Source organism: Acanthochromis polyacanthus, chromosome 8 (assembly GCF_021347895.1).
Source record: "Acanthochromis polyacanthus isolate Apoly-LR-REF ecotype Palm Island chromosome 8, KAUST_Apoly_ChrSc, whole genome shotgun sequence".
Taxonomy (NCBI): domain Eukaryota; kingdom Metazoa; phylum Chordata; class Actinopteri; family Pomacentridae; genus Acanthochromis; species Acanthochromis polyacanthus.
The window spans coordinates 5,152,086-5,172,379 of record NC_067120.1 but is presented as its reverse complement, the minus strand read 5'-3'; the positions used below and the strand labels follow the sequence as shown (position 1 = coordinate 5,172,379).

Sequence of the window (20,294 nt, the reverse complement as noted above, 5' to 3'; positions counted from 1 at the left end):
TAAAAATATCATTATAACTGATAAAAATAATTGTATAAATGAAAATTTTAATATAATCTTAGCATTAGATAATAACACTAATTGAGATTTGTTTTATGTTCGATATGTATGTAATGGTTTTTACTACTTCGGCAGTATGGTGGTGCCAATAAAGCACATTCAATTTAATTTTAAAAGCAAACTGTCACTGTTGAATATAAAGTGGATAAACGTGACCTTCGGTGCGCTTATATACGCTTCGAGTGAGTAAGACACAAACAGCCGCCCCCATCAATGGCTGCGGTGAACATATCGAGCGTACACGATAATCTACGTATTTCCTGGAGAGAAAGGGTTAGTGGCAGTTTGTTGTCATCTCCATCCAATAGTGAACCGTTATATTGTGTTGGCACGTAGCCGCTTATTTTCTCCCTTTTTTAATCCGTGCATTCATTTTACTTGTGCGAATTATTTGTCAGCGAACTCTAGGCATGAAAGCCAACCACTTGCAATGACTGAAACCTTTGGGGAAAGCCGTTTGAGAAATTACTGGGTGCGACGGGTGAAGTTAACTGGCAAAATATAACCATGGTGGTGGCAAGTTGGTGGCGGATGGCTCACAGGACGGGATAGTTGAAACACAGCACTTTTGGCAGAGGATGGATGCGTGCGGATAGCAATTAAAACTCGCCTCTCGGACCAAGTAGAGGACGTACGGCGTCAGCTTAGATGTAAAGTTGAAAGTCAAACCGCAGGAGAAAGGGGAGTCTCCGCCCGGAGCGAGAAGAGGAGAACGAGGAGGAGGCATGACGTCTCGGTCCGTGCTGCTCTCTGACTTGCTAAGGTAACTGTGGAGACACACACCTTCTTTATTGTTACGCTAGTTTAAAAAAATAAAATAAAACCCACTAGTGTTCAAAGCCGGGAGGGGAGCTCAGCTGTGACAGAGTGGGTGGGAACAATGGGAGTATTTGCGGACAGCATCTCAGCACAAGTCTCTGCCAGTGCTACCAACACCAGTCTTCCCAGTCAGGTGAATCCTTCCCCCAGTCTGGGCTTCTTGTTTTTTTTTGTTTGTTTGTTTTTTCCAAATTCCAGTGTTAGGTGGACGTGTTTTCTTATGCTAAAAGAAATATGGCTTAGCGAGACAACTGATCCAGAAGCGCTTCCTCTCTGAAGTTTATTGTTGGTAAGATACCATTACAGCATTGTTTTCTGCAGTATCTGACTGGGTTAATGCAGATGTGTGTGTTTTTTGTATTCCACCCTCTTCTGTCTCATCTCTTGCGCACACACTCTTACAGTTTTGTTTTTCTACATTCACCCTGAAGCTTCAATGGGCTGAAAACCTCATCAAGTACTTTTATCTGCGTAAGGTGCGAATTGCTGTAATTAGTTTCAGTTAGTGCTGCCTCTCAGACAAGGCTGAAATTGTTCAGACCGAGCTGCGCACAATTCCTATTCAAACTGACATCAAGTACTGAGTATGTGCTTGTTCGAACAGAAGCAAACTGTGATCATTTTGAACAAACACGATGGAAAACTGCACCTTAAGTGACCTAAGTCATCCCCCATCTTGCCCTAAGGTTACTATTGTTAGTACATCTATTCCAATTCCCACTGGGATCTCAGCAAGGGAGGAAGTCAAGGTCACCAGCTATTGAGGCAAACGGTGTTGCTCCCAGCGTACTCCTCCGTCAGATTCCACTACCACACCACATCAAAAGATTACCCTACAAAACTAATCTTTTTTTCCTCTCTTTGTTAGGCCTGCATCTCGCCCAGGCCAGTTTTGTGATCAAAGCTTTAAGAAAAGGTTTTGTTCTTGTGTTTATACCACCAGAGGAAGCTACACTGCCTCTGCCCAAAACACCAACTTTCCAGCTCAGTTGGTTCGTCACCAGTAGCGGGTTTAACAGTACTGGTAATTCCTCAGCTGTGAGCTCTTAGGAGCACACATTTTATAAGAGGCATAAAACAGGAGTGCAGCGGAGGAGAAAGAAGTAGGAAGACAAACTTGTCAACAATATAACTCATCTATAAACTAGGGCAGAGAAGGGTTGTGGATGAGGGAAAGTTTATCACAGGGAACAATGCCAGGATTCAGATGGCTGTTAAAAATGGGTTGGATCTCTCTGTGGGACATTACTTACAGAATTGATTCTTTCTCCTGGAAACATTGCTGCTGCTCTAGACAACATTTTATCAAGTTTTTCCATATCCGTAAGCCCTAGACAGTGAGAGTCAGGACGGAACTGGATTTACTGGTTCTCAGTGATGGTGTTTTCACTCAGTGTGCCTCAGATGATCAACATACAACTCACTTCCAGCTGTGTGCTGCTGTCCTGATGGAGCACAACATGCTTGTGCAGTGGCTCTGGTTTTCCAATCACACTCTAACTTGGAGCAATTTTCCCTCTCAGGAGAGGATACTTGGCTGTCAGTGGTACTTCACAAATGCTGCAGCTCGGTTGTGTGCCTTGGTTTTTCTGTGAGAGGGCATCCCAGAGCACATGGTGGGTGTTGATTTGGCTGGTGGGCAGCCTGAAATAGAGCTGGAGTGCTGCATATGGTCTGTCACAGCTTCGTGTACTTGTCATTACCAATGGAAATTGCCTGTTCATCCCCACATTTATTGCATCTTTCCAGATTGATACTAATGTAGAAAAGGTAACTGAATGCACATAGTCTTTGTCAGATGCGTCCCATTTGCACTGTTGGAAATGTTCGTGTGACAGTAGACTTTTCATGCTGTTCACTAAGCAGTTGCTGTGGAGCAGCGGGGATCAAATGTTTTCCAGATGAGTACAGGAAAATGAAACTGGCAGTTTTCTGGTCTGAAGACGTGTGTGCCATGATACTGGAAATTTGGTTTCATTTGTGTGAAGGCTGGTATTTTAATTAGCATTGGAAATGATGGGTCAGTCATTCATTAATCATTCCACCCAGCTACAAGTACGAGATTTTTCAGTCCAATACGAGTATGGACATCTGAGAGTTTTAAAAGAACTAATCAGTTATTTGATTATATTATTTTGTATGTAAACTGTTTGGCAACGATCCCTCAAATTTGATCATTGGAGAGCTGTGACAAAGACACTTACTGAGGGCAGATATTTTACAATAGAACGATAAGCTTTTTATGCAAGATGGCACTAACCGTGAATATAACATAGAAAGAAATGAAAGAAATGAACACTAACCTTTATTAGAAACCAGATTATTTAAATTATTACAAATATCTCTAAACACAGCTGGTATGAAATAAATCTGAATTAAGAAAAATGATGGCCACATTCTCTTGCAACCTATAAAAATGTTTGTATGCCAGAACAACAGAGTTAATCTGCCTGAGATAAGCCAGTTTGGCCAGAAATGTACTTTCAGCTTATGTATCTGTTGGGCAGTAACGTTAAATTCAAAAGAGTTTAGATGATCATATCAGATAATAAAGCCTGTGAGCTGAGCAAAAAGAACATAATAATTTCAATAACAATTTGTGGATATGATATTTATATCTCTATATTCATTAGAGGTCGATATGTGCTTATATCAGTTATTACTAATCAACGAGGTAGATGACCGATATTTAGAACCAATAGATGTGTGCAGAAAAAGTGGAAATCTTAGTATCAAAATTTGGAATAACACAAACCTGAACACAAAATGGAATGCCTTTATTAATTTATGTTCTACATGTTTAATTAAAGAGAACTTTTAATGAGGTTATCAAAACAATAATTATTGTACATGTGGATACATTTCTGATCCAGCTCCCTCTTTTCTCAGGATCGTTGAATCGTGATTAGGTGTCAAAACACAGGAATCACTGTGGTTACTTTGTACAGCAAAGCCTCGTTCTGCTGGCCACCGAGCAGCTCCACAGGTGAAGCATGCTGCTCAAGGGCACCTAAGCTGTCGATGATGAAGGACAGCCGGGGATGCCTCATTATGAATTTCTGAGACAGAACGTCGATGCCAAGTGTTTTGAGTGACGGCCCTGACCTGTTGTTGTTGCAGGTGCTCTTGCGATCCAGACGGGAGAAGGTGTCTTGTGAAACACAGGCTATCCTTGATCAAAATTACATGCCCTCCTCATCACCATAACATACTGAACCGCATTCAAGGGTCTGTCAATAGTTTGAAACAGAAGGCGTATGCTCAATATTTCAAAGCTTTCATGTTATGTTAGCATACCACAGGTCATTTATTCACCCCTGCATATCCGGTGGTTCATTTACTCCAATGTGGCACTAATCTTGTTTGAGGTTATGCAACTGCTTTTCTGATTTTATTGTAGTTTAGAGTCTAAAGTCTTAGTTCTCCTGCGGTTTGAAGGTTGAAGTTTCATCTCAGTTTTGGGCCTTTGATGTATATTGTAAGAGTAAGCAGCCTCTTGTTAACTCCTCTCCAGGCTATGTTTTGAGAGAACGTGTTTTGGGCGTTGTGTTATAATGTGCTCGTTATTTTCTGCAATGCTGTAAGGGGGAGGAACACTCCACACCCACCCCTCCTTTCTCCCCTCCTGTCTCTCCGTTGTCTCATTGACAGCAGACCCATGCTCCTGTTTTTGTGGCTCCAGCATTGCATCTAATGAGCACAGAAGAATTGCTCCACAGGAAGAGTGACAGCCCCTGGTCATGTATCCTCCACCTCTCCTGCTGTGCTCAAATCACACCCACTCCCAAATATATCTGTGAAGGCGCAGACATGTTCAGTGAGCCTCTCCTCTTTGAATGGCTTGGATGCATATAACTCACCGGAACCAGAATAATTGTTCAGGAGAATGAAGAGGGAAAGGGCAGTTTCTTTCTTAGAATGTTAAGAAGTGTTTGCCACTTTTAGGAAGGAACTTAATAGAAAAACAGCAGCTAGAGTTTGTAGATTTTATTCTCAAGAGAAGACCAGTTATTTAAAAACACTCATACTGACTACGGGCAATCAATACTGATCTAATAACTAAAATTGGAGCCTTTTAAGGTGGTACTTTCTTTCAGCTTTTTGTAGGGCATCTTGCAGCTTGAATTTTTCACTAAATATATACTTAATAACCTGGCCTGGCTTGGTTGCTCTTATTTTTGCAATGTCAAAACCAAGTTGTGTTTTCTAGACATTACTTTAGTGTATATGTAAGCACATGTTGCCTTCCCCAAAAACGGTGTGGTTTCTGGTTTCCCACAAGCATAAGATATTCTTAAGCCCCTTACAGACATTCACGTCTTTCCATTTTAATAGACGACATCTGAACATGCCGGCCTCGTTTCTGAATTAGAACCCTGGTAACTTTTCCTTAAAAGTCATGATGACAATTTTACAAGGTCAAACCTAATATCGTTTCCATATCACTTTCAACACAGCACTGGTCTGCAGATTGGCAAACTTGGAGAGGAGTAAAGTGGTTTGTGGAAGACTGTCTTTCAAATGCTGTGCCGAAGACACGGTTTGCATGCCAAAATCACAAAACGCCTTTTTTCGTTCAATTTGCTCTGCAATTTCACACCTTTTACAAACTGAAATGTCAATTATAAACAACTTCATTGCAATGAAAACAGAAGCTGTAACAGGTTGGACTTCTGACAGTCACTAATAATGGATATAATCTGAATTTTGACAAAACGTGAGAAAGTGCTGAATTTAGTTTATTGCTTTCAACTATTTTTTGGAGTCTTACCACCTGAGCATCACCAAAGACAGAGGGAGTTGTGTGCATTTGTGCACGTGGAACAACAGAAGTATCTTCTTTAATTATAAATTAGCCCAGACATGGAGACAGGATCTGACCGCAAGACACACTGGGTTCTTTCCCTCACATCAGACAGGTGAATTATCACTCACAGAGTCACAGTGCTTACACTGCAGTTAAATCATTTGTTACACAAGGAGTTTTGATTTAGTCTTTTGTTTTTTACTGCATTGTTATGCATTATGTCACTTGATGTACGGTCTAATCTTACAAGTATCATGTGTATCATGGCTGTCTCCATCACTGAATTTAGCTGTGAGGAACACTAATGCACGAGTGACCTACGTCTGAATGACAAACTGCTGTCGCTTAACCAGATTAATGAAGCCAGCACATATCTGTCATGTCTGAAAAGCACTTTAGTTACATTGTAAATTTATTGGCAAAGATACTGCATTTGGAAAACAGCATGTCATCATATTCTGAAGTCGTTCCCTAGTATAACTAGACAGTTTGTGATGCCTTGAGCCTTTTTTTTGTTTTGTTTTCAATTATTATTGTGCACAAGGAATTCTACCACACTGCTTATAGACACTGCCATCCTTCTATCCATCACATCTTAAGGGACAAAACAACAAGGAGCCTTGAAACAGATGGTGTGGCTCCGTCAGACTTATGATCTGAACATCATTCAATCGGCCTGGCAGTACACAAAGGGACAGAGAGAGTTCTCCAAGGTGCTTGGAACAGCCTACCTACTAAGTATCTTGACAGATTGTGCACAAGTGTACCTAGTAGAATAAGTGCTGCTTTAAAGGCAATGAGCGGTCACCATCTTATTTAATGGTACTTAATTTGACTTGCCAGATATAGGCTGTGGGTATAAACTACTGATAGTGTCAGTCAGCTTTCTCCTTCCTTCTGCCCTCTGTATTCTACCGTTTTCTTCACCACGGTAAAATACAATAGCAACCTCTGAACAGCAGCCCTGACACACTGAAAATTTAAATTTTGGCCAGGGTTTTTGATCATGCTGCAAGGCAGCCCCGCTAGATTGTTTTGGTGGATTATCCATTTTAATCAAAGTGTTTGTCTCCCTGCATGCAAATGCTCCTCCACAAAAATTCCACCTGTCACTATTTTGAGGAAAAACCAAAGCTGCATCTTTTGCTTCCCCCGCCCTATGACGACTGTGAATGGTGCAAAGAAATACAAGCAAGCCAGAGTGTTTTATTTCCTCTACAGAAAAATGATAGTGTGGTGAAGCCAGACCACTACATTTTAAACAATGGCCTGGCAAAGCAAGACTGGGGGTTTCGGTTTCCAATTCTAAAACAAATTGAACAAATGTTGAAGAATTTGGCTGTTTAAGACAGTGTCATCCATCAGAGTCATGGTACGGTGGCTCCACACTTTATTCATGCACTTCATGTTGTTTTTTTTACGGTGTTGCTATCTCTGCTTTGTAGTTGTCAAGATGTCTTGCTTCAGACTAAAGTGTGGTACAGACAAATGGATCTAACATCATTACAAGGTTAAAGAAAGAATTCCTACCACCCTAATACCCTTTCTATATCTACTAAGAAGGTTAATATTGGATATTCAACTCCTAGCAGGGATTGGCTCACTGAATGACATCGTGATACCATGTTGAGGGGATCAGCAGTGAAACAGTACGGGCATTTAGGCCTTCATCATCTCTCTCCTCTTCATCTTTCTCAGGATGAACTGATATACTTAACAGATACCCAGACCTTATCTTTCTTCTTACCCTGAGTCGGTTACCTTAAAGCTTTCCTTTTCATGTGTGTCTTACAAGCTTTTTCCCTGGGACTCAAAGAGCTGCACATCAAAGGCCAGCAGAATGTCCAAGTCTGAAAATCTTTCTCGCTTGAACATCTGCCCCAAAAATGATCTGTTTTATCATGCTTGTTATTTTAGTATTTAATTAAAATGTTTAAACATCACCTTTTCGTACCTAGTAAGTAGTTGCGCGAATTTCAATTTTGAAATATCCTACAAATACGGGCCATGTGTGACTCAGAATTTATACATCCTCTCTCTCAGAAGCCTTTCCTCTCTTGCTTGCTATTAGCTGTGTATTGGCTTGCTTGGAGCTCTTCCTGTATTGCAGCAACATGCCTTCTGTATATCATTATCATACATTACCATTTCAGGTCTGCAAAAATGAAGGGGGAGTGAAAAATAAATTTGTTTTTGGCACATCCTTTGTCTGTTTTGACCTAATATGTATGCTTTGCACATGTATTAAGATGCTTTTTTTCCCTCAGTTTGACAGTGGACAGTGAGCTGAGCATGACGCATGATAAGGCCTGTGGGTGTGCTATTTATTTTTGCTACAGTTTTGACCCGATAGCTCTGCAGTTTTTTTGTTTTCTGAATGCTATCTGCAGTAGGTAATTCAGGTCCAAGAGTGACCCATTTAAGAAGGCCATATTTTTGTTTATAGCTTGCTCTGTCCTCTTATCTCTAGGCCACTGTTCTACTTTGCTGCTGTAAGGTAGAGCAGCCCCACTCTGCCTGGGAAGCTGTGACAGACGGACGGATAGACTGCCCTGAGAAGAGTTCTCCTTTTAATGGATGCCAGGGTGGCCCTGCTGCTCTTACGGACAGGTCTTGTCCTGCTGACAGCTGAACTGAAGTGGATTGATGCCGCAGAGGTCTACACCAACACTTGGGCTGTCCACATTAATGGGGGACCAGGGGAGGCTGACCGCATCGCCAGGGAACATGGTTTCATCAACCACGGAAATGTGAGTTATCCCTGCTATCACGAAAAACTGTTATACTGTGTACACTGTATGCTTGTGTTTGTCTCTCTCGTATTACTCCCTATACCACCTCACGTGAAAATGTATACAAATACAGCTATGACTTATAAGGTACGTGAACGTCAGTGTTACAAAATGATTGCACATCAAAGCTGAGCGTCAGAGAGCCTGACATAACACCTCCAGGCCACCCTGTTTGTGCAGCAGATTGCTGAAGTGTGGCCTCCTCAACTTCTTACAGCTTAAGTAGGGCAGGCATGACTTCCTAACACATTGGCAGACAGTTGTGTTTACGGAGTGGTGGTAGAAATAGACGGGAATAGCAAGGCTGTCTGAAAGAAGGTTGTTACGTTTAATTATGATGTACGCAGTATAATTTTATTGCTTGCTATTAGCTTTTGTTTTTGGGATTTCCAAGTCATTTTAATTCATTGAGCTGTTGTGTCACAGTTTTTAGATAGGGCAAAGGAAAACAATAGTGAAAAGAGGTGAAAATATGGAGGGGAGAGGGAGAAGCAGGAGTGACTTATCCTTCTTTCACTGGTGTGTCAGGTCCCCTGAATATCAAAATGCTTCCAAGGTTGAGCTTTTTCATGTTTGTGTTCAGCACTTGACAGTGAATTGCTATTTGGTCCTTCTTCTCCTGTTGCTCCACTTAAGACTTAACTTCATTTGCATGTGTCTTTGTGAAGCTGCCTGTGTGCTACACACACCAGTGAACAGCCCTCTGGATTACTTCTTAGGAATATGCGTAGGAGGTTCTGCATATTCCCATCCCACCTCTACCCACCTCAAATAAAGAGGATTTTCTGAAAGAGAGGTTTGCAAAATTAATTCAGGCTTATCTTTGCTTTCTTTACTTTGTCAAAGATAAAGCTTTGTCTGCAGTGCAAAGCGAGATGTTTTTAGTATTTCTGTTAGTCTAGCGAGCAGTTGTCATGTGGGTTTATGACAATCTGGACAAGATTAGGCATGTGTCAGTTTTAAATACTCCTTTTATCGTCCACTCTGTTTTATTAAATCATATCCATGTGATTTAACATTGAGCTTGTCTAAGGACTTATATTCTGCTTGCATCTGAAGCTGCTTTCATATTGACTGGGTAGTTGCAGTTGTTCCAGTCGAAAACATTCTAAAGCTGTTTTACTGCGGAGTGACAAAAAGCTTACATTATTTATACTAGCCCCTAACAGACATTTATTTTTAACCGTTTGCTGATTCGAGATAGCACATCAATCTATAGGCCTCATACATTGGATAAAATGACATTTTCAATTTGTCTGCCCACAGAATACACATATATACTCAATAAATAATGTTATAAAACAAAGCAAAGCATCTTATTGCTGAACAGCGCGATTCTTCTTTCTCTCTATATTGTCCTTATGCGATCGCTTTCCCCAAAAATCGTTAATCGCTTTCTTTCTCCTGTTTGTCTCTTGTTCCCTCATTTCATCCCAGCAAAAAAAAAACAAAAAACATTTGGAGCCTCTACGCTGCCTATTATACCACTAGATTAATGGCTAGATGTTTTGCTCCTTCTCCCCTTCTGTTAATTAGTGATTGCGTCAAAGGAGGAGATGCTGGAAGAAGGCTCAAACCGAATCCTCACAGACGACTCTCTGTTGCTAAATCTCTGACGCCATATGGCAGGTTGTCAATTTAGTGCATGTGACTTAAAACTGCTCAAGCCCCCGGAGAGTGAAAGAGAGGTATAACCCCATTTCACATACAGTAGTTAGCCCCAAAAACATCCTGCTCATCTCACCCCAGTCAACCTTTCACTACCTTTCTTTGGTTCTTTGTGCGTGACACCACCATAGGGAAGCTTCTCTGTGCAGTTTTTATGTGAGAGGAAGACAGCACTGCCTGCCTGCTCTTTGAGAAGGTGAGTATAGAAGCAGAGGAGAAAAAAGTGTAGAAAGAATTGAGACAATTAGCAGTTATCAAAAAAATAAAAAGGGTATAAAGGAGGCACATAGTGACAGCTTGATGGCTATGAGCTTGTGTGGGAGACACTAACAAAAAAAAATCTAAATTATAAAAAGGAGAGCTAGTGTAGTGTTATGGACTGAAAATTATGAGTGCTGGATGACTGGAAGGTTGAAATTTAGTATTATCCACTGTCTGGAATTAGATTTTGTGGGAGTACATCTTCAGTCATTGTTTCACAGAGGCACCCAAATAAGCTTTATTTTAGTGTCTAGTCCCTGAGTAGGTGCGATGAGAGAGCGATAATCTAATGGGTGTATGTGCACACTGACAGTTTAGTGTGGGTTATATGAGGGTAAGAGTTAGGACTGGGAGCCAAGACAGGGAACAACTTAGTCATTTTCCCGTCATCCTTGGTGGTTGTTCTACAGGGCACACGAAGAGAACAAAGAGGCTGATGTATAATCAGGAGGTAATGAGATTTTTTTTATCACTAATGATTATAGGATCATCACATAACTGATTATTTGTTCACTGCAATACTCAGAAATGCCATGCCGTCTTGGTGCGTCTTTATGTATTTGCAGATTCGCTCATAATGCTTCAGCCTAAATTTCTTTGTAGTGGGTGTAAGGGAATGATAGTGGGTGTGTGTGCACATGTAGTTGGATACCAGGGTTTAAAAGTAAATGTCATCGAGGCTTCCCAGTGTGCATCAGCATTTTACAGGATGTCACAGAGTTGTTATATCTGTTTCTCTGCAATTTGTGCAATAATATATATATATATATATATATATATATGGGTTTTTTTGTTCAATAATGCTTTTTGTCTATGTGGGAGTTCCGGACCAGGGTTTAGAGCTAAATGTCATGTTGTGTTCTTGGTGAGCCGAGTCAGAATCATTGTTTTTATGAGCACGGGCAGGCTCTGTGGGTGTTGACAGACTGAATCACCCCGGAGTAGACGTCTAAAGCCAGAGCCTCTCTCTGTGTCTCTTTGTCTTTCTATCTCTCTCTCTATCTGGGTCCCCTGGTCTCTCTCTATTTATAGATAACTCACTCAAAACATGTGGCAAGTGTAATCTGGAATAAAGGTTTTTGTTATCCAGCTTCCTACTGTCTGCTGAACTGGTTGGGCCCCGTTCAAAAACTGGAGGAAAACAGTCCACCGGCTTTTCTGTTGCAAAGCTTGCAGGTTATTTCCAGGTAGTGAGCAGTCATCACGTGGAAATTGTTGGGGCTGTAATATTCTTCAAAAATCCATTTTTTTTTACACACAAGCACATAAACGCTCTATGCTAGGTGAAATATAATGCAATTCAAGACTTCTGTCCATTACTCTGCGCATGACACCCTGCCAACTTTGTGACGCACCAACCCACCGGCCAGTTTTCTCTCTCTTTCTTGATTTGATTCAACAAGCTGTATTGGCATGAAATACAACTAAATAAATTCATGAAATATATCTCACTGTCACTCACTCCTTTTCTCTCTGCCATCTATTTTTCTGGTGGATGTGGGAGATGGTCACACCTCATCAGCATTGAGTGCACGCAGAAATGGCACTGATACTTTGAAGAACACAAAGAGAAGAGTTCGATTATTTCCTGTTTGATTCGGGTTAGTAAAGTGAGCTCTGTCAAACAGGCTGGTTATATCAGACATTGTCGGGTTTTTTTTCGTTTCTTCATTTGCCTTAAGTGCAAATGGAAGACTCACGTGTATGTGTGTACTTGTTTAAAGGTAATAGTTTCATAAAAGCAACCTCAAAACTGTCTCCATCTTTCCCTCTGTGGGTTTCCATCTCAGTCTGTCCCTGTTGTTTTCCTCCAGTGCATACCTGTTCTGAGATGTTCATATTCACACACTTGAACACTCCGGTCTCACTCATAAACCTATACTACACTTGGCTCTTCTGCAGCACATAGTCAGTCAGTGTGTGTACCTGCAGTCTTTGTTGTCTTCAATTTCCCACAGGACTTTGAAGAGAAAATAGGGAGTGCCTCTTTGAATAAAAACTGTGAAGCCTTGCCGTTGGCGCTAATGAATCTCAATAGAGTCTGCAGAGGTGCTAATATATAATAACGGTACCAAGAGATTATTATAAGAAAGAGTAAGATTGTCTGTCGCCAGAAATCCAAGCTTTTTTGCTCTGCCAGGCTGTTGTCTTAACTCATTCTTAGACTGGCTTGTTTGTCTTTTTTTTCTTCTGTTCTTCATTTTTTTCATAAGCAAACAGTTTTGTCACTGAGATAAATATCCGCTTTGGAGGAGTGAAGATTTCACATCTTGCAGAACTGATGAAGCTCACATTACCTAATGGTCAATGTAAACAAGTATCCACATTCAAATTTAATTTAATTGGCTAAGCTGGCGTTAGAGCCATTTTAAACAAATAATTGGCATGCTTTGACTTTGTTGCACCCTCATTAGCATGATGATAACGAAAGTAACAAAATCATGAAAAACTGAGAGGAATCTTGGTTGAGATAGGATGAAGATGAGTAATTATTTATGCAACAGAAGCTCAGTTTGATGTCGCCTTTGATAATTAACTAACATATAATATAGGGAAAATAGCAGTAGTACAGAAAGTGTAGTTATGAAATGGAGCGCTTAGCTTAATGTGTTTTATAAATGTTGTTTTTCTTTATTTGTGCAGTGTCCACTCTCTGCCTATAATGAGATAAGCTATATATACAATGTACAGCATTACTCTTAATGTGTTTACATTTTCAGCTTGTTAGATAATACACTCTTAATGTTTTCTTCATTATTAATTCAAAATATTAATATTCATTCTGATAGACTGACAGACACTGTCCTAATTTATTTCTGCTCCCGTAGCACCATTTCCTCCCCAGCATCATTACACTGCATGAAATGAGCTTTCAAAAACACCAAATATTCAGGAGGGGCCCAGATCCTTCATTTTCAGTCATTTGTTTCTTTCCTTCCTTCCTCATTTTTTTCCCTCTTCTCTGGACACATTTCTTCCTGCTCTTTGTTCTTCTTCGATTTAGAATTGTAAACCTCACCAAGTCAAACCTGTGATCATTCTCTTTTGTATAAGGTAGTGTAAGGCTGTGGCTGTCTTTTTCTTTTTGCGTGTGTGTTTGTGCTTGTATTATTCATGTTGCAAGGGCATAAATCTGTTTACACAGTTATATTGTAGGAAGACGTTTGCCTTTTAGTGGCAAAGAATTTTTCCCTAAAAAGTAAATCATTTAATTTTAGAGGGAAAACACAATTCAATGTTTGGATAAGGTTTTGGGAAGTAATGGTTATGGTTAGGTTTACGGTAAGTGTTTTAGAAATGAATAGAGGTTATTGTTATTCCCTTTGAGACACACATGTGCATGTAAGTGTCTGTGTGCATTTACCATAGTGATGGTTATCTCAGGGTTTGGTGTAACCTTCTGCTCCTGCTCACTGCCTCACAGCTGCACTGTAAGGCTCTTGTGACTGTCAGCAAACTGGCACACGACTCTACAGCCTGTTCTGGCATTAGGTTGCCATGGAGAAAATTGCCAGCATATTATTTCCAGCAGATTGACTACAGTGCAGAGAGAGGGGGGTCATTTTTTTGTTGGCAACACAGTGCCATGCGTTTCTCTACATCTCAAAGCCACAAATTTCATAATAGGAGCAATTTTCAGTTGCACCTGCAATTTGTTCTCTGTTCTGAAAATTTAAAAAAGCGTCTCTAGAAAGTGATGAGTCCTTTTTGTATGCTTGTCTCCTTGTTTTTGTTATTCACATTTTTTTCCTGAATTTGTAGACGTCAGTAAATACCATAAGAATGAAAAATCTACTGACAGTTTGTACCCCGCTTTATTCTGTGTTTTTATTTTGAGGTATTTTATACCTGAATCAACCAGTGTCTATCATATCCTATAAAATCCACTGGGAAATGTTTCTTTGCTCTCATTTCTTTTTGTGACTTTTTTGCCGTTTTTACAGCCTGCCTTCTTTTATTTCTTCTGGAGCCTGACCAATACTGGAGTTTTGTTATAGTTTTTATGATTATATTGAAAAGGGAGAATCACGGGACTGTTATTTATTAACTTTCCAGCAATGTATTTCACAAGCTTGTTAAGAACTTACTGTGAAGGCGCTGCTTGAGTGAGCATCCCCCGTTTCCTCATTTGCGACCCTTATTCTACATATAGTACTGAGACTGTTGTAAACAATGGAGTCAAAGTGCACTCCTCTGGACAAACTGTGTGATGACACCATTTCTAAATTAGCACAAGCATCTTTTTCTGCATTGCATACTGTGGATATCCAGTATTCAACGTCAGCTTATGTATCTCTCTAATCTCTTCCTATCTTAAAATGTCAAATATTTTCTAAGTATTTGCGAGTCTGGTCGCCTCTCTTTTCCATACTTTCTTTTCAGTGAACCCTATCTCCACTCTTACAGTTCTCTCTCCTCCCTTTCTGCATTCTCGAGCTTCTACTTTATTTCAGTGTTTACTGATCTGAGTGAAGTATACCTCCTTGTCCCTGAGCTGTCTCTCATTTAAATGCACCACTTCATTATATGGTGCCTGCAGCCACGGGCCTTTTAGTTGTTTCCAAAAATGTCTCAGAGAAATGGATTGGTGCTGTGCCAGAAATCCACTGATATCACTATTCAAAAGGCTTAAAATAAAGTTTGTTTTATAACTCAAGAATCTTTAACCCATAAAACTCTGATTCTAGTTACGCCTGCCACTAACACTGCATTGGTAACAAGTTTGCATTCAGGTTCTGGACTGCAGAAAAAAGGTGGATAGGAGTATGGTTGTTGTAGTGAAAGGATGGCTGAATGACTCAAAGACCAGACAGTACAGATCAAGTGTGTGGAAAAGGATTAAGTCAATCAGACTGCTCTCTGTTCTTCTGAGATATGGAGTTAGCGATGCGTGTGCATCATCGGCCTTCATTCAGGGCTCTTTTCTTCAGGGAAGGCTTTTTTAAGACTACTCAAATTCATAATCTGCCCATTATTGACTGAGGATGGCTTGGAGTATATCAAGGATGGAACTTTCCTTTTGCAAAGTATTCACTTTTGCTCTCAGGGAAGAATTTAAATTCAGTATAATTCTGCCTCAGCCGCATTGGCCAAAACTTTTGCTACCTTGTACTCTCCTGTGGCTAAAATAATACATTTAAACAGATGTTCTCAGTTAGATATATAGGGATTTTTTAAAATGTGGTGAAATTTAAATGACATGAATTACATGTCTTGTGACTACATGAATAAATCATTTTTGATGTGTGGGCCCAGTTCGCGCTCAGCTTAGATATCGTCCTGTTTCCCCTTATGCTTTTATTTACACATTTTTGTGCTTGTAGTTGCTTGTCTTTGGGGAAATTTAGAGAGTTAAAACACCTGAACATTAAATAAGAGTACAGCAGCAACTGTTCAGCTCTCTCTGGCATCACACTGGGCCATGAATTTTTTTTTCCTTACCTAGAGACAGGTTCGAGGCTGTTCCAGGAACTGAATTTCATTCCAGCCCATGAGCAGGTATCATCACAAACAAAAAGTTCTTGTGAGCCATTTGTAAGGATCCTGCATGACGGGCTACTGCAGAACTCTTTCTGTTTCCGATTTTACATGGAAGAAAATCTGTTCTTGTCTATAATTGCATGACTCCATAGCTATTATTCACCTCAGCGAAAATAGTGCTGATTTCATTCACCACATGAGCCTGTTAGCAAATAGCATTTGTTGTGTTTTATTGCTAGGGTTTTGTTGAGTCTGACTGATGTTTAATGCTTAGTTTTGAAATTTAACTTTGTGCGTAGTTTTAGAAATAGCTCGTTAGACTGTCGCCTCAACACATCTCTGGAACAGTTATAACTACCCCTTTTTTCATCACTGTTTATGTAATTTTTTAGACATATAACAGAAGGGAAAAAGAAAATAGAAAAGAACAGCGCTGTGAAGAGAGTCAAGTAAAAAAAATTAGACACACCTACTCATTTAATGGTTTAGCTTTGTTTTCACCATTTTATTATTTGTAGAAATGTATTGAAGATATCACAACTGAAATAGGTCATCATCTGAAATGCTTTTCCATTAGTCTTGAAGGAGTTCCCATATATGCTAAATACTTGTAGGCTGCTTTGCCCTCTATCTGCGGCCAAACTTAGCCTAAAGCATGCACAGGCCAGGTCATCTGAATCAGCACTCCATCACTTTCCTTAAATAGCCCTTACACAGCCTGGAGGTGAGCTTTGTCACTGCAGATTGTTGCAGTAGCCATGCTGGGAAAGTGTGTCTTAAATTCTGAATAAATTGGCAGCAGTGTCACCAGCAAAGCCCCCTCCCCAACACCATCACACCTCCTCCTCCGTGCTTCACAGCGGGAACCGCACATGTAGACGAGATCTGTCCTCTTCCTCTGCACCTCACAGAGACATGGCAGCTGAAACCCAAAATCTCAACCCAAAATTTTGACTCATCAGAGCAAAGTACAGATCTCCACTGTTGTAATATTCATGTTTCCTTTTCCCAATCAGTTCTCTTCGTCTTATTGGTCTCCCTTGGTAGTGGTTTCTTTGCAGCAATTCTGACACGACTGCCTGAGTCACGCAGTCTCCTCCGAAGAGTTGATGTTGAAATGTGCCTGACGCTTGAAGTTTGGGAACTACTGATGTGGGCTATAATCTGAGGTGCCTCTTGGTGATTTCTGATGCTGCTGACTCTAATGAACTTCTCTGCTGCAGAGGTAACTCTTGGTCTTTCTTTCCTGGGGCGGTCCTCATGAGAGCTAGTTTCATCATAGCGTTTGATGGTTTCTGCCACTGCACTTGAAGAAACTTTCAAACTTCTTCACATTTTCTGGACTTACTGACCTTCATGTCTTCAAATAATCATAGACTGTCCTTTCTTTTTACTTTGTTGAGCAGTACTTGTCATAACATGGACTGCAGTAGTCAAATAGGACTATTTGCTGAATACGAACACTACTGTACCTCACCACAAAGGCATTAAAAAGGCAGGAAATTCCACATGCATATTAACTTTTGACAAAGCTCATCTGTTAATTGAAACCACGTGAGATGACTTCCTCATAAAACTGGTTGAGGTACTGTTAATAGTGTGCAAAGTTGTCATCGAGGCAACCAGTGGCTGCCTTGAGGAATCTAAAACATTTTGACTTGTTTATCACTTGTTGTGTACTACATCATTTCATATGTATAGCATAAAAGTTTCATAGTCTTCAGTATTTTTCTGTAATGTAGCTTACAGTAAAGTATTTGGTAAAAGAACAGTAAAGAGAAACTATTGAATTTGTAGCTGTCCAAACTCTTAACTGGAACTGCATGTGAGGAAACTATCAAATGTGTATTGCAGACATATACTGTATGTATGTGCAGGTTTCATTCCTGCTAATGCTTGGCTGTTGCATATTTGTACTTGGAGCAAAAATAACTATCAAGTAAATAGCCTCTGCATGCATCAATCGGTTGTACGTTACAGACTATTTTCTGCAGTAGGAATCAACCGCATGTGCAGTTTATAAGTGGGGTACATGACACGCCGTCAGTTAAGTGGCTCATGCAGTGGCTCAGGCTCCGTCATGTCAAAGTATCTAAAGACATTTACAATATCGCTGTGGAACATTAAAATGCACAACAGCTGAACTGCTCTGGAGAAAGTGTAAAAATTCTTTTGTCGGAACAATGCGTTGAGTATAAATTATGCCAAATCAATCCATCGACCTGCCAAAAGAAACAACCCAATTCCTCTGCTTCCAGCGACAGTCCCTATCAAACATTCTGAAATGCAGTAATCAAACTGAAATGAAAATACTCATTTGCCAGGACCGAACAGCTTAAGCTGGCACTGTCATTGTTACTGCCATTACTGTGACTACTTTGCTGCCACCATCAACAAATGTTTTGACTACTGCTGTTAATGTCACAACTGCATCTACTGCTGCTACTGTATACAACCAAAAGTCACATAACTGCTCAAAGTCAAGTATATGCTGAACCCCGTTTAGGTAATCATAAGTAAACTAATTTATTTCATGTTTGCAAGTCCTCCTGCTTTTTTTTGTGTCGTTGTTGTCATTACTAATCAGTATAGGAGAAACAGTTTGGTTAAAAATTACTGACTCAAATTGTTTTTCTCAAAATTGAGCTAGACACATCAATACAGAAAAATAACAACACCGCCTCAAGAAGTAAATTGCCAGCTCCAGTCATTAAATTTAATTGCTGTCAAGCCAGCAATCCACACACTTCCTAAGCCCTTTTTAATATCCGATAAAAGCTCCTGTTTCTTTGCACTTTACTGTAGAGTTCCGGCACTCATTCCTGATGCTGCACACAGGTTAAAACGCACATGCCCAGAGATGACCTTGGGCTTGCCACATGGGGAAAAGCTTTGAAACATTCTGCATACCGGCAACAGGACTGCTCAAGCAAGGCAGGAAAATAAGTAGCTCACCTACAGTAGCACAAGCATTTGCTATCACTTCCAGTCACTTCCAGTTTAAAATGTCAAATTCATACCTCCCCTTTTCTAAGTCCAGAAATCCCATTCAGCCATGTTTTTTTTTCTCACAGTTGACACAGTACGGTCATATTACATTTCCCTTCTACTCCTTTCCTTTTTCACCAGAGCATTCCAGTCCTGGCTTTGGGAAAAACATTATTAGAAATGTAATACGGAGAATTTCAGTAAGAATAAGAATTAGAAATAAAACAGTACAGACAGGGGAGAGGGCTGAATTGTTACCCAGAGATGCGAGCGAGAGATCAGATTAGTGCTCAGCCAGTATTACATTCTGCTGTGAGAACCCCTGCACGCCTCATCTCATCCCCCCTTGCTCTAAAATATGAAACAGCAAAGCCACTGCTGTCTGAACCCTACAAACAATAAGTAATTTGACTGTGACTGAGGACAGAAGACAAGTTATTAGGAAGTTATTAGTTTTTTCTGCTGTATTCCCAGATTCTGACGTCTATCATGAAGCGTCTCGTAACTCTGGATAACTCATTACGTTGCCTTTATTTGATGTTTTGGCATTTTCTTTTTCATTTCTCACATTTCTTGTCCTGTTTGGATGCCAGCATAATAATTTGGATTGTATTTGTGATTATTTTTAACATGCAGCCAGTCAATTTGGCATAAATATTTGAAGACCCCATAAAATGTAATTCGGAGCTCGATACGCAGAGTTAATTTTGATAAAAGGGAGTTATGAACAGAAATTCAGCAGGGGTTTGTCGTTCAAAGTCTGCACTGCATTCATAACAGTTGGTGTTTCCTTCTAATTTGAGGAGATATTGATTAAAAACCCACCAGCAGTGGTGATATATTGTAGTTAAATAAATGCATAATGCACAAAGTTTCAGAACCTTACTGGGAGCACTGACTGTAAATTGAATGTCGTGGGCTAATCCTATGTACTTATAAATAATTTGCAGACGTTTGCCTTGGAAAGCTTCATGATACATTCATATCAAATTCTCTAGATGATACAAGTTTTCTGCTCAACTCTGATGCATCAAAGTGGCAAGTGATTCATCTAGCACACGCAATGAAGAAGAAAAGTGAGTCTACATGTCAGAGGCCAATCCAGTTATGGATTCAGACACTTGGGATGCATGTGAAGTTTCACATGAAACTGGTGCATCTGTCAAAGACCAGCATGCTATTTCTTTTATTTTGCTTTTGGTTCAATAAGAGCCAAAAAATCACTGAAAAGCAGGAGGTTACAAATGCTCATGGTCCATGACCTCACTAGTGTGTGTTTGAAGATTTGTGTAGGAGGGGAAGAAAGTATTCTTTTTCTATTAATGAATAAAACACAAAATAAGTGCAAGCTTAGCAAATAGTCACAGCCAAGCCCCAGACTGTGGTCCGTCAGCCTTCCTTCTCTCTTCTCTCCTCCC

At 40.1% G+C, this 20,294-nt stretch overlaps 1 protein-coding gene across 2 annotated transcripts in view; it reads left to right on the top strand.

The window, feature by feature from the left end:
* The first annotated feature begins 320 nt into the window (after positions 1 to 320).
* Positions 321 to 20,294, top strand: part of furinb (furin (paired basic amino acid cleaving enzyme) b) — an 85,377-nt gene continuing 65,403 nt past the window's right edge. Inside the window, exons 1-2 of one of the 2 annotated variants that reach the window (XM_022198186.2) lie at positions 321 to 823; positions 8,157 to 8,436. In XM_022198186.2, the coding sequence (XP_022053878.1) occupies positions 8,260 to 8,436 (177 nt within the window). In that variant the 5' untranslated portion in view covers positions 321 to 823; positions 8,157 to 8,259. Of the gene's footprint in view, positions 824 to 916; positions 1,169 to 8,156; positions 8,437 to 20,294 lie in introns of those variants that run through there. The other variant, XM_022198188.2, reaches the window with a different exon arrangement.